The sequence below is a fragment of the Heliconius melpomene genome, chromosome 13 (genome assembly GCF_056956725.1).
Source record: "Heliconius melpomene rosina isolate 202511_hmr_F chromosome 13, ASM5695672v1, whole genome shotgun sequence".
Taxonomy (NCBI): Eukaryota; Metazoa; Arthropoda; class Insecta; order Lepidoptera; family Nymphalidae; genus Heliconius; species Heliconius melpomene.
The window spans coordinates 7,692,543-7,706,999 of record NC_140401.1 but is presented as its reverse complement, the minus strand read 5'-3'; the positions used below and the strand labels follow the sequence as shown (position 1 = coordinate 7,706,999).

Genomic DNA, 14,457 nt, shown 5'->3' with positions numbered 1-14,457 from the left:
TTTTTGTGCTTTTTCTAAAAAGTATTTTTCATGCCAAAGTGTGAAATAACACTTCAAAAGCCTTAAAAAGAGATTAAAGGTGATTAAAAATTATTTATTTTTAACAATTATTATCGTTTATATTATAACTAAGACTCTCAGAGTTACTCTTTACGATTTAATATTGTAAATAGTGCATAAGATGATCTCAAAACCTGAAAAATAAAACAAATTATATAAATATTCTACTGATTTACTTCATTATTTATAAAAAAAAAACATATAGGTATTAACTTCATTTTTAAAACAGTAACAAAAGGTTACATTTACTTATAATTTAATGTAAACATCATTTAAACTGACATAATAATTGGAATTTTAGTAAATTTATAACTTTTACTCACAGAAATATATGTGTTAATCGACATTGGAATAATAAAGGCTGTACGCGGCTCTATCTCGCGCTTACATCTCTCCATTAAGATGAACAAATAACGGCGGAACGCCGGTGACATTGACAGCCAATCCGATCGATAGATAGAGTCGTTTACTAGTCCACTCTGTGTTTATATATCATAGAAAAAAATATATTATGTAGTTAACAGAAACTCTATAAAGCCAAAATTTATACAGCGCCTTTAGCAGCGCATTTTAGAAAGCTTAAATATTAAAATTTTAACTTTACCTCAACTTTCAGATGTGTTCCAAAATAACAATACATAAACGATTGCCCCAAAATACAACAAAGATACACGATTGAAGTAAAAAATGTCGGTGTAAATAAGGGCAGCTAGAAAATAAAAGATACTAGGTATTATATTTAAGATCTGGTTGAAAAAATATATCAACATAAACATGTTTTTGAGTGGGTAACCACGCTAATAATTTATTTTATGTAAACTATAAATTGTAGTACCAGTTACGTAGATGTAAAAAAACATTTACCCCTACTATTCTGTAAACTGTCATACATATAACCCAGGTTGTTACAAAAAACTGCATTACCATCGCTTCATTGAATATTGACTGTACTTCTCGGGCAAACCTATAATTTAGGCGATATATAAAAGTTATCATCATAATGTTCTTAACAAAAATAACGACATCGAGGCGCAGAGGTACAAGCGTGCGACAGTAAACTCAGCGACGATTATGGGTTCGATTATCACTAGGATGAAAGTAAATAATTCATTATCAATATTTTTGTTACTTTGGTATCGAGGCAAAGCGCGGCATCGAGGTCCACCCGCAATGGATCAAGATTTTTTTAAATAATGGAAAGTGGTTAGGAACAGAGTCTTTTAAGACTAGGTTCCATCTGCCTACCCTGGTTTTTTCGGAATACAGCAAAAACAAAAATAAATAAATAAAAAATAAAAAACGTTACCAAACAATTTTATCGTAATGTTTGAAACAAGCTACAATTTTATCATGCAGTATTTTACGATATTCGTCATCATCGTCGACATATTTTAAATTTGTCTTCCGTAACTTGAAATCATCCATTAGGTGTTCTAAATCATAGCGAAACAGTTGTAATTGATTTTTTACGCAAGCATAAAACGCTACAATAACGCAGTCCATAGTAATGTGTCCATAACCTTGCATACATATAAGAATTCCCATGTATAAGTTGGCTATCAAAAATCTGCAAGTTAAGAAAACTCATAATGCGTCAACAGGATGTGAGTTCAATTCAAACTCAGGAGAATTATATATTTAATATTCCTCGCACTGGTATCGAAGCGCGGCGTTAAGTTCCGCCACTCAAGATGCTATGTCCCAAAAAGTCGGCGCAAAGTGGGATATAGTTATAGAGTGTCTTTGTGCTAGGTTTCCGTTGTCTACCCTGGTATATGTGGGACAAAACATGGTCCAAAAAAAGTATTTACTATTACATACCTGTAGCAATTTGTTTGTTATTACAATACCTAATTAATTAATATCTTATAAATATCTTATTCATATTATATATTCTTATAAATATCTTATAAATATATTATTCATCAATATATAAATACTTACGGGGTAAACTTCCTAACATCAAATGGGAAAAAAGCTGTAAGAACAACTTCATATCCCAGAAGTTTTTCCACAATAGGGCCAACACTGTAAAGTACGCCACAGGTAACAACACCAATTTGACAAATAGCTAAAAGTCGAGACATAAATTTAGCATTGACTTTTATGAGAGTCTCATGGTCGTTATTTTTCGGTGCAAAGAAAGGACCTGCAATAAAAAAATATGATTGAACTCAACGAATAGGTATGCGTAAAATTTTTAACTTTGAAATATTTGAAGAGATTTGAGATTTTTTCAATTTTTTTCCACATTAAATATATACAAAGATATAAATATTTTTCTATTTTCAAAAAAACATTTGAATGTAGCAGAAACTGTCCAAAATCCGTTTTCTAGAAACCGTCTTAACGGTCTGACTGGGGCTCGCATAACCAGAAAGATTATAACTTGAGTAAATAGGTACCTACTATATATATAGGTAGAAGTATTAATATGCGAGAAATACAGCCAAATCTCTCTGTACTTTGCTAAAAGGTCTCCACCAAAATATTATTGTTTATATAAGCATATATCCAATGATAGTCTTGTGTAAGTATATCTTGTTCTGTGTTGATAAGGAGACTACTACTGCTTTAATACTCACTATTTAAGGTTTCAATAATTTTATCAATGCGTCGAACTCGAAAATTGTAAGTTAATTGCTTTCCAAGTGTATTTAAAGTAGTCAACAAAAGAAACATAGTTCCAATTAGTTGATCAGTTTGATGTCTCACCTGCTTAAACAATAAATAAATCAAAAGAACCAAAAAAATCTTTTTACATCATGTACTTAATATTTTTTCAGCTTCATGCTATATTCCGCGTATATCGGGGTAGACAGAGGGAACCCTAATATTAAATTTTCGAGACATTTCAAGACATTGTATGTTGAATAGAATAGGCCACTCGTCTTGTTCCTTACTCTGGTGACCACCAGAGCGAAAAACAGATTATAATACTTACTTTCACTCAATTAGGAATCGAATCCACAATCGTTGCGTTTACAATCATTTAAATAATGTAATATTGTATGTATTTTATAAATAGAAAGTAAAACGATATTTTTTTATATCTCCCTTACATATCTGTACCACAAACTACTTATAACAGTTCGTTTTATTATTAAACGTTAATCAAAGGATCTGATAGAACTTGCCTTAATCGCTCGCGTCATATGCTGTACGTTATAAGCAAGCACTCCCATCCACACGAATGCTCTATAACAATCATGCAATTTTTTCTGCCATTTCGTTTCTGGCTTTAAAACAGCTTTGAAGTAACCAACTCGAGCCAAAGCATCAAAATGGGGACGAAATGCTTGAAATGTGCTATACTCGTACATAGTAATAATAATTTTGATTCTTTGAAGTGACACGAGCATATCTCTTTTATATTAACATCAGGAAAGATTTAAATTACCGTTAAATATAGAGGTAGAGATAACATTGTTAAAATAATAAATTAATATTGCTATATCATTGCTATATTCTACTAATTGTATTCTACTAATAAAGATTTTTGTACAAACCAAAGGATGTACAAAAATCTTTATTAGTAGAATATCATATTTCCCAAAATATATTTTAATGAATTGAAACCTGTTGTCTGTTATCAGAATGATTTATCGAATTAATGAATCCGAAAAATAAGCTTTAAGCGATGCTCCACTTAAAGGAATGGTTACGTAAAAAATTAAAGACATTCAATATATTTACCGTTTTAAATATTTCTCTACAAAAAACCTACAAGGTAATTATTTCATTTGAAAGAGTCGAAAATAGAAATTATTTGAGCGAAGCGAGCGGGGCGCTCTACTGGAGACTTTTTACACTGTTTGTCACCAATAGGCTCCTAAACGTTTTGAGATGGAAATTTGCATACATATAGATATGACCACGTAAATGGTTTTAGGCGAAAAAACTTCAAAAATTCATTTCTCGCTTCGCTCAACATGTGAACACTACCGAGATTTCGCTTCGCGCCCCTAATTGTGTGTACATATTGTATCAAAAAAATCTGTTAACATCATCCCCTGTATAATAGTGTGTAGGCCAAGGTGTTTATTTGGAGAAGCAAGTAATTATCGTCAGAAAGCGTTCATTTAACGCTAAGTGTGTCGTTAACATAATAAGCACTCTACATGTCATGATATATTAGTGTTGCTTGTTAATTTATGTTTATAATTATTGAGGGAACGAAGTTCGTTCTAAACCTAATTGATGTTTTAAGTAGTTATGGTATTCAATTCAACATACAGTACGGCCGATGTGTTGTGGCCGCTTTTAAGTTAGGCTTTCTAAACTTTTGCGCAGTATAGTGTTTTTGTCTGCACCACTTTAAATGAAATCACAGTTTTATTACTCTATAAAATCCTAGTAATACAATAAAAAAAAATCCCAAAAATGAGTTTTTTTTTCAAACAAAATCTATCTATATCTATATATATTAGTTTTATTTGTAGCCTTTTTTCCTATGGTTATTGTGCTTTATAAAAATCTAACTATAGGGTATAGGAGTCTGATATAATCTTCCTATAAAAAAAGAAAATTCCTATAAATTACTAATTTTTATAAGTAGGTAGGCTAAAATAAGTTTTTTTAATTTTTCCTACACACAAAAGGTACTGTACTAATTTTGATGAAACATTTTTTTGCGCTTCAAGGGACCATGTTATATATCTAGTTGGTCTTTATTATTAAAAGAATTTTTTGAAAAGACCGTCGTGGCGCAAGAGCTTCGACTCTCACTCGGGAAAACTTCTTAATATCTTCATGTCCTCGAGTTGGTAATTGGTAAAAACAAAGCGCGGCATTAAATTCCACCACTCACCACGCAATAGGTCGAGAATTCGATGGAAAATGTGGTACGTAAGTGTCTTAATGATAATGGAGTAACTTAACACTACCTACCCTACTATGCGAGGGATATTTTTTTTTTGGATTATTACCAAATTTAAAAGTGAAATCTAAAGATTACTATTAGAGAATAAGTATAAAAAATACTAACTTTATTGACTCTTGAAAACATTAATAAAAACATCAAAAAGGAGGTAAGATAAAAGAACATAAAAGTAGAACTCTTTATTTTTATCATATTTCAGAAAATAAATCACATGTATATTATGTATTTGGTTTTCAGCTTCGGCCGAATGCTAATATTTATTTCGTTCACTTTTATTATTGGAATGTGTAACAATCGCCAAAGTTAATATTTTCATGATATCGTCGACTTAGTGTATACCTACTAAATCAGTTTTTTTTTTCGTTATGTACTCCTACATTTTTGTATCATTCGAAAATGTACAAAACGAGAACACAAATCAATTTTTGAAATTGTAATCACCATTTAATAGTACCATAATTTCTATTTATTTTTCTCTCATGAGAAATTTGCTTAATAGACTATTTGCTTAATAGGCTCTTTGTATGTTAACACTTTTAGTCGACGATATTTAGCTAAACAATTTGAAAAGTGGAATTTAGAAAAGAATCATGCCCCATAAATTCTAACTACAAACTGAACTGATTGTTATTTTATATTAATTTAATCATAAATATCCCTACTCATTTTCATTATATTTATAGCTTTTAGCAAGGAATTGATTAAAAATGTTCATATTTTAGGTTAACACATTTACACTGAGACTCTGCCACTTAATTAGACTTCTTGGCACTGTCTTTTGGGTGACGATTCATCCTGTACTGGCTCTTTCCGTTTCAATGCCTTAGTTTCTTTTTCTACACGTTCATCCATACTTGTTGCGTCATCAGTCTTGTCTGTACTTTCTAGTCTATTATCTTCAATAGTTTGTCTATTTGCAGTTTCATCGCTAGTTTGTGTGTCATCATCTTCTTGGTTGGAATCATCTACTGATTTTTCCGTTTCCAAATAGTCATTTTCGTCAGTGGCGGCTTCAAGTCTTTCGGCTGATCTTTGGGAATTTTCGTCTTCTTTAGCGCTTAGCGAGTTACGTTTGCTAAGTGAAATACGTGCCATTAGTGCTCGATGTAACTGTGAAATATCTCCTGGAGCTCCCTGAAATTTTATAATTTTTATTACAGTAAATCCATAAATGTGATTATGGAAAAAGTTTTCTTTAAAAAAAACTGCCTTTAATATTATTTATACTAATAAACTAGTACGGAAATAATCTTTTCACGATCTAAGACATACATACATATAATTTAGAGTGCTACTAGGAAATTAAATTACAGATTAATAAGAGAAACAGAAGACTATAGTTAAGAATGCTAAGGATCTTTAATATTAGATCATTTCATCATTTTTCTAATTTTACTCACTAAGTATGGATAACCAGTTATAAGAAACAATTAAGGTAAATGTACGGGAGTTCGGCAGTTTAAAGCTCTCATAACTTTAAACTATTGTAAATACATTATTAAAGGTTATATGAATTTGCAAATTTTAGTGTGATCAAAGTGGGTCTTTTGGCAGTAATTTAATGTGTGAATGTGTGAAATCGGGTCACAAGTTTTTACCTCGCGAGTGAGGTTTTATAATAAAAAAAATTAACATATTTATTGGTTTTGATTGTAAAGAATTTGTAAATAAAAAAAAATAGGTAGATCAGCTTAACGACATTAAAACTTTTATAAAAAAATCAAATCAAATTAAATCATCTTCACGCTGTATCCCGCACACAGCAGGATAGGCCTAGGTAGGTAGGTAGGTAGGTAGGTAGGTAGGTAGATAGGTAGGAACCTAGTGTTTTTAAAACACTCCGTTCCCCACTTTCTGCGGAATTCCGGAGTCACAGCATGTTAAGTGGCACAACTCAATGCCGCGCTTTGCCTGAAATATAAATTTAAATAAATATTTTCTATTTTCTATACTATTCCTATTTTCATCTCCTGGAGTGGGGATCGAACCCACAACCAGTCGGTTTTACAGTCACACTTTGTACTCCTGCGCCACGAGTAGCCCCAACTTTTATAATTTAAAAATTATATAAGCTCAGATTTAAAAAAACTACATTTTTGAACTTTTATATATTTTTTTTATAAAAAATATATAAAAAAACTCAAAATTCAAGTTAAATTTTTTGAAGCTAGGTATGCCAGTTTATAGATATCGCATTCTATTACATCTATATATTTTCGCAACCAGTTTGTACGGCGTTTTGTGTTTAGTAGGTATATATTATATTCTTGAAAAATTCTTGAAAAAATAAAAAGATCTTTATTTAGACTTATAACAAGACTAAGATAAACACTATTAACAAAGACAAAGAAGTCAATGTGCTGATTTTACGTAGATTTATTTGTCACGAAGTTAGAGAAAATAATGAAATGTAGGGGATCTTATTTCGTGTTACTGATTTTAGTAACTTCCGCAGTTCTGTTTATTCAGTATTTTTTACATTATGTAAAGTAATCATTAACTACCACGTATATTCGATAAAATACACAAAAATAAATAATAAAGGTTGATTAAAAAATAAAATTACATTGGCAGTACCTATACGAATAAATTCGTATAGGTACTGCCAATTAAGCTAAAGCTTAAAATTACCAATTCAGGTTATCTTTAAAATAGTAATATAGAAATTTAAGTGGACAAAACATATACCGAATTTCGATCACGAGAAACTTTAATAAATACAGTAACTGATTTTAAGCTTTAAATTTAAATTATCTTAGTTATAACATAAATATAAATTTATTAAAAAGTATCTAAGATTTCCCTAATTCGGTAGTAACACGAAATAGCGGACACTTGATAAATAAAATGTCTGCTATTTTGTGAATCGATTTATTGCAATTTTAAAAGAATTTTATGCTTCCATCTATTTTTTTTTTCAATAAAATGTTTTTTTATAGAATACAAAAAAGCATATATTCAATGTTTTATTCGAATAACTTACCTTTGTCTTTCTACAACCGTAAGAAATTCTTACGCTAGTCTTACGGTCGCAAGCATCGCAGACACGTTACAATGCAGTTTGTAGCCAACTCTGCGTTTAAAATGTCGCTATACGCTCAATTTTATCATTAAAATATTGTTACTTAGTTTTTAGACAGTTGAAAGTATAAAGATTATATACCAATATATAGTTTCCGTAAATAATACGTAAATTGCTTATTATTTTTGCCAGAAGCAAAACTCACGAAACCACGTACTATCACGAAGTTACTTAAGTCACTTACCTTATGTACATAAAAAGCAACTGTGAGGAAAATAAAATTCTGTTTATCAAATAAAAAAAGCTCACCATAATCAAAAACAATTTAACTTGCTGTTGCGCATCAGCCGCTGTTATCCTCAATGACTTGTTCCCTGCCCTCTCTACCACCATTTCTGGCCATAGCTTTGTATTCAACACTACGCGTAGTGATCCCGATACTCGTGCTACAAGGCGTGCCCCCCCTGCCCCCTGTCCCACTTTTGCGCCTTGCCCCCCTCCAGCGCCCGCAACGGCCCCCCCTGCGTCGTTCAGTCGAAGTACCCCACGCCCCCTTTCACGCCAGCTACCGCTTTCCCATGCGAAAAGGCGACAGGATATCTAGGAAATTTAAATGTATAAATAGACATATACTTTTTTTTTGCGCACAATATTACAAAGTTTTTCGCTAATAGCAATCTCTGTCAGGAAACCTTTAAAAAACTGAATTTATTTAGTCTTAATAGATATATCTTAGTGTAAATCAACAGGAACAGTATAAGTTGTTTTCTCCGTGAAAAATAGATTACTATACATGAACACTATTTGTAGTGACCTACTCTAGTGTGCTAGAGGTTGTATGATGCAACCGACGATGGTGACTGAACTATTAATAGAGAGCTTAAGTGTAAAAAAATTAATTAATAATAGTTTACTAGGAACTCCATCATTTTATTTGTGTTACGTTTGAATTCGACACATTGCATGTTGCACTGCATTGCAAGTCAACTTTGCCTTGCCAGAGCAAGAAAATGGAAATAATTGAAATATAATAATTTCCCCATGTGAAGATCGAACCCACAATGTATTTCCGTTACCTGTAAAATATTAATCTCGTCTTCTTCTCCAGTCATAGTGCAATATGCAGCGGGCGGGGGAGGTCTGGCGTGGGAGCGTTCGTACTCCGCCGCTGCTGCCGCTAGACCTTCTCCACTTTCACTTGTGTCATCTTGTGGCTATAATAATTCAAATAATTATACTATACAACTGACGAGCTAGCGAGCTTCACTCGCTTGAAGTACACGATTATTTATTTACTAATCTGAATCTGTTTACGGAAATACAATGGTTAAAACAGTGCATTTTAATATAATTATATTATAAACATAACTTTTTTAAATCAGTTTCTGAGATCAGCACTCACAAACAGAGTAATAGACAAAAATATTGAAAATTTATGACATTGATAAATGAAATTATAATCTTTATCATATATCTTTCATGTAGAACTGTACATTATACATGATATAGACACCTATAAGTTACAATTTTTTACATACAGGGTGGAATTGCCAGCACCACTTTAAATGAAACCACAGTTTTAACTACTCTATAAAAGCCTAATATAATTCAGAAAAAAAGTAATTCCCAAAAATAAAAAAGTATTTTTTCAAACAAAATAAATAATAAAATTATCGTTTTAAAATAAAACGCCATTTGTAAAATATAACATAGGCACGCACACACTTACCTGTCAAAGCGGCAACGTCGTACACTTATGTGTGCGTCACACGAAATACAGGTATGGATAAAAATCGTGAAATGAAAAAAAAATCCTATGTCAAAACTGTTGAGGTAGGTTGATTATTTTTTTTAGCTCTGGGTTTGAAATATTTTACCCTATATACAGTTTCAGTAAAAGAAGCACTTTCCTCTTCCACCTGTATGTGAATGATTAAAAAAAATGCTTTTAATGCCACAATATCCTATATCTTATAAAACAAAGTCGCTTTTCGTGTCTGTCTGTTGTTTCTAACTCTTCTTCTTCTAAACCACCCAACGGATTTTATTGCGGTTTTCACCATTAGGTCGAGTATTTTTCGTAGAAGGTTTATATATAGTTTATTATTTGTACATTCTTATGTAAATTAACATAAATACGAAAAATATGAATAAAGTCCTACCCGCTGAGACACTTTCGCGCATGCGCTGCTTTAATGGTAAGTACTACATGAAAAAAATGTACTGGAGTATTGTTCCTCTCAATGAGATCTACAAAAAAGTCCGCGAGAGCATATTTTTATCCTTTAAGGATAACGTGTAGTGATCATATTTCTGTCTAAAAATAATAATTTCAATATATTTTTTATTCTGAGGGATATTTTTCCATAATGGTATTAATCTTTATCCTTTAAAATACTTTATTAATTTTCTACGTTAAACGAAGATAAAGTTTGCGTTTTACACAATTTCCAAATTGCGAATAGTTTAAGAGAAAAACGCATTTAATTGTTGACACATCACGTCGTTGACACTTCAGCAGTATCGACTCAAGTTTTACTTATCCCTTACTCTCAGCATATAAATAAGTATATTAGTTACGTTGGCCATTTAATGTAGATCAAAACTGTCTTTACTGTTTTTCATTTTAATAAGTACTTTAGAAGTTGTTACAATATCAAAAAATCCTTGCTGCGAAACGGCTCGCCACTCGCCATGCGTCCGCCGCGCCCGCCTGCCTTACACGCATCGGTGGTTCAGTGGTAGAATGCTCGCCTGCCACGCGGGCGGCCCGTGTTTGATTCCCGGCCGATGCATTCTATTTAATTTTCCTCACAGGCAGCCACGTAGTGCTTGCTTTTCATAAGGGACAGAATATCCTCTTCAGCATTAACCACAAGTTTGCACGTATTGGATAATTAGAGTTGAATGTATTATTTCAGCGCGATATATTTTTTGTAGTAGTTATTAGTAGGTAGGCTTTTGTTTATAATTTCTTCCGTTTAAAAATAGTCATTTAACTATCTAAAAATAGTCATTTAAAAATATTTTAATAAGTACTTGAAAAGATTAGTAGCACAGATTTAAAATTACAGTACCTACTAAAAAATCCTTGCTGTGTAAAACAATTGGAAAATCCTTATTGAAACTACGAAAATGCGGTTTGCATTAGGGTTTAATTAATTTTCACATTATATTAAGTGCTTTGCAAACATACATTATATGAATAATCCAGTAGTAAAAGCAGGCGAAGCCGCAAGGGGGTCGCTAGTGTATAATAAATAAACAATTTTCCCTTTCAAGAAATTAATCTAGATAAGCCTATGTAAACAGTACAAGCATATTAAAATATAAAGGTATGCTACCTTTTCACTTACTTGATTATTCTCTTTCACAGAAGCCGCTGCACTTGTAAACAGTAATTCAGAAGCACCATTCGATGAACTGTGGTCTACTGTTGCTTCTCCATTGTTAACATTTTCCTTTATGACAACCCTCTCACTTAAATTCTGTCCAAACACAAATCCTGATGAAGACGCACTAGTAGCTGGCTGTACAGGCGCAGGTACCGATGTGTTTGACCTGGGAGCAACACTACCTGAACCTAAGGGTACAAACTTCGGTGCTTCTTGCTCTTTAGATTTTTTTAGTCTGTCCTCTACACCTTCTGTATCTTTATCTTTTTCTAATTTAGCATCCTCTGCTTCAGATACTTTAAGAAAGGGGTTGTTCCCTGATTTTAGTTGTGGTGGACGAAGGACTGACCCTGTAAGAATTGTAATAGTAACAGAAAATAGTTTTAACTTCACATTTTATTCTGCATGTGGGGGGAGAAAACCTAGTGTCAACTACTCTGTCTCTGTCCTTTGCTAGGTCACACACAAATTCAACATTTTGCTTCTTGACTGATGTACCTCAATACAGTGATTTGTCTTGCAATGAAGTCTGTCACTCAACAAGCAAAATCAAATGAAAATAATTCATTCCCATTTACAGTTAAGCCTACTTCGTAGCCCACAAAAGTCTCGAAATACTTTTGATTGTAGTGTTAAAACTTTGCTTATTCATTTATTAAATTTATTTATTACAAGCATCTCAAATATATTAATTAAGTGTCACTAAAATGTAATGCCTAGTATTATGGTTTATTTCTAATAAGATATGTAATTCTAAAATGTAGTTATTTTATCAAATTGTTTCTGTTTAGATTCACTTTATTAAACAATTTAATAATTGATATATAAAATATAACATTTTGATTAATGAAACTAATTTACGTAAACTTCTGTTGAAGGAACATTCCTTATTTTTTAAAATCCCATTAAAGTAATAATATATAATTTAAAAAATATGAATATTTACCAAATGGATTGCAATTTTTACTTGAGCTTGATGCAAAACTAGAAGATCCGAAGCCACCAAGACGGGGTTTAGCAAGGACCACTCGAGATTGTGATGATCCATTATAAAAGTCTTCTGGTGTTTTGCCTAAAAATTAAAAATAACAAAGTAACACAATATGTAATTATTATAAGTTAAATAATGTTATATGATTTCGTTTGTTATTATTTATTTAATGGCTTGAGAACAAATATAGCAATTTGTTCATTAAACGTTCAAACATAAATGAACTACTACTATGTACATTTCTGTTTCGTTATAGTCACTAACAAAAAAAAAGATGTGCTTGTTTAAGAAATTTATAAGTCAAGATGTTAAAAAGCTTTAATGGTATACTACTGACTATAAACATTTCAAATTACTGTTTTAGTAAATTTAAATCAAAAAATGCTGATGCAGTAAGGTATGGTTATTGGCGACTCATGTGAATAGTATTGAACTTTTAATACTAATTAATATATTGATTTTGTTAAAAATAATGAAAATAGTGGTAACATTTGTTATAAAAGTAGTTTACAAGTATATAAATGTAATAAATAAGCTTACCTTGCTTAGCATCTGCCATTGTCGAATATTCATGGATTTAAGATGACACAGATTAACACAAAAATATGAATGGAACTGAGAATGGTACTTCTATGACACAGACTAATGCATATAAGAGTCTACAACCAAAATGTATAGAATAAAAAGCTCAAAACGCGCATGCCAATGTTGAGTCAATAGCACGTAACGAATTAAAAACATTTGTTAACATTACCAAGGATTTTTAAAGTTTAAGTATTTTGTCAGAAATCAATCACACAAAAAGTTAAAATATTTCTGATGTCATTGTCTCCAAGCTATTCAGCGATGGTAATAACCCGATTCTTTTTAGATAAACTAGTAATTTTAACTATAAATGAAATCATGAGAATATTCCTAAGAGTGGAATACGATCCAATTTGTTGTCAGAGTCAGACCGTTAGTTAAAACTAACTTTTAATTTGTTATGTTATCTCTTCTTATGTTTATTCTTAAGTTATCTCTTTTAGTTATACATGTACTATATATACATTTTGTTCCCCACTGTCCGCCGAATTTTTGAGGAATTACGTGCGAATTAATTTGAAAAATGAATTCAATTAATTTATTCCTTCGAATGGGAGTCGAACCCACAATCGTTGTGTTTACATTCACACGCTTGAGCCTCACCACGATGGAGCCGGAGAATATATCTATACTAATATAATAAAGCGGAAGAGTTTGTTTGTTTGTTTGTTTGTTTGTTTGTTTGTTTGTTTGAACGCTAAGATCTCTGGATCTACTGGATCGATTTACTTTGTTTTTGTTTTGTATGAAAGCTGCATTCTTCAGAAGTGCTATAGGCTATATAATATTACATTACACATATATACTAATAAATTAAAATACTTTCTAATTTGACAAGCAATTTATTCTGCCATGTTAATAACAACCGTCGTCGCTACGCGACCGCGTTCGTTCTCGCGTCATTTTGATATTCATCCTTATGAAAATAAATATAATAGTATATTTCTATAGAAATTATATTCTTATATTTCAAGCAGGCGTAGCCGCGTCCGGGTCCGCTAGTTCTATAATAAATATAAATTATACTTTTTAGGACTGCGCACGTCAAATTATAAAAACGAAACCTTGCCTCTATAATTATAGGCCAATAAATCAAGAAGTGAGAACTTGTAATCCAAATATCGTTGCAAACTTATAATTGTAATTCATTTGATACAACAACTTATAATTGTAATTGATTGGTTACAACCGCAAATTTGACTTTGTCAACTTTTATACGTTATACTTCCCATTGATATACAATCCTAAAATTGGTACAGAACACGGACATTTGTCCGGTTTTTTATAAAATTAAATATATCCCGCCGTAAGTGATAATATTGTTCTTTTGTATATTTTTAGAGGTAGTATAAATACATACAAAAATATGTACATATTTTTAAATATTCAAGGGATAGCATTATAAAATTATTCTTAAATATAATTTTCATTTAAATAAAAGTGTTAGGTACGGTACACTAATAAATAATAATACATAATATTATCATTTATGTCAAAGTCACTTTAACATTGCAATGTCATT

At 31.3% G+C, this 14,457-nt stretch overlaps 2 protein-coding genes across 3 annotated transcripts; both read right to left on the bottom strand.

Moving 5' to 3' along the window:
• Positions 1-327: 327 nt before the first annotated feature.
• LOC146532793 (odorant receptor 94b-like) lies at positions 328-3,427 on the bottom strand. Its single transcript, XM_085196040.1, has 7 exons — positions 3,198-3,427; positions 2,646-2,775; positions 2,005-2,209; positions 1,367-1,627; positions 925-1,024; positions 665-769; positions 328-539 (listed from the first exon to the last, which is right to left on the bottom strand). Exons 1-7 carry the CDS (start codon positions 3,420-3,422, stop codon positions 333-335), a joined length of 1,233 nt encoding a protein of 410 aa, XP_085052166.1. The 5' UTR covers positions 3,423-3,427; the 3' UTR covers positions 328-332.
• A 1,681-nt stretch (positions 3,428-5,108) lies between these two features.
• On the bottom strand, positions 5,109-13,048 carry RanBP3 (ran-binding protein 3). 2 transcript variants are annotated; one of them, XM_085196030.1, is made up of 6 exons: positions 12,891-13,048; positions 12,306-12,431; positions 11,309-11,709; positions 9,041-9,178; positions 8,274-8,564; positions 5,109-6,076 (listed from the first exon to the last, which is right to left on the bottom strand). In XM_085196030.1, the coding sequence occupies exons 1-6, from the start codon at positions 12,907-12,909 to the stop codon at positions 5,699-5,701; spliced, it is 1,353 nt and encodes a 450-aa protein (XP_085052156.1). In that variant the 5' UTR covers positions 12,910-13,048; the 3' UTR covers positions 5,109-5,698. The 2 variants fall into 2 exon arrangements, with proteins under 2 accessions (XP_085052156.1, XP_085052157.1); XM_085196031.1 differs by having other exon boundaries at positions 11,321-11,709.
• Between the last annotated feature and the right edge of the window lie 1,409 nt (positions 13,049-14,457).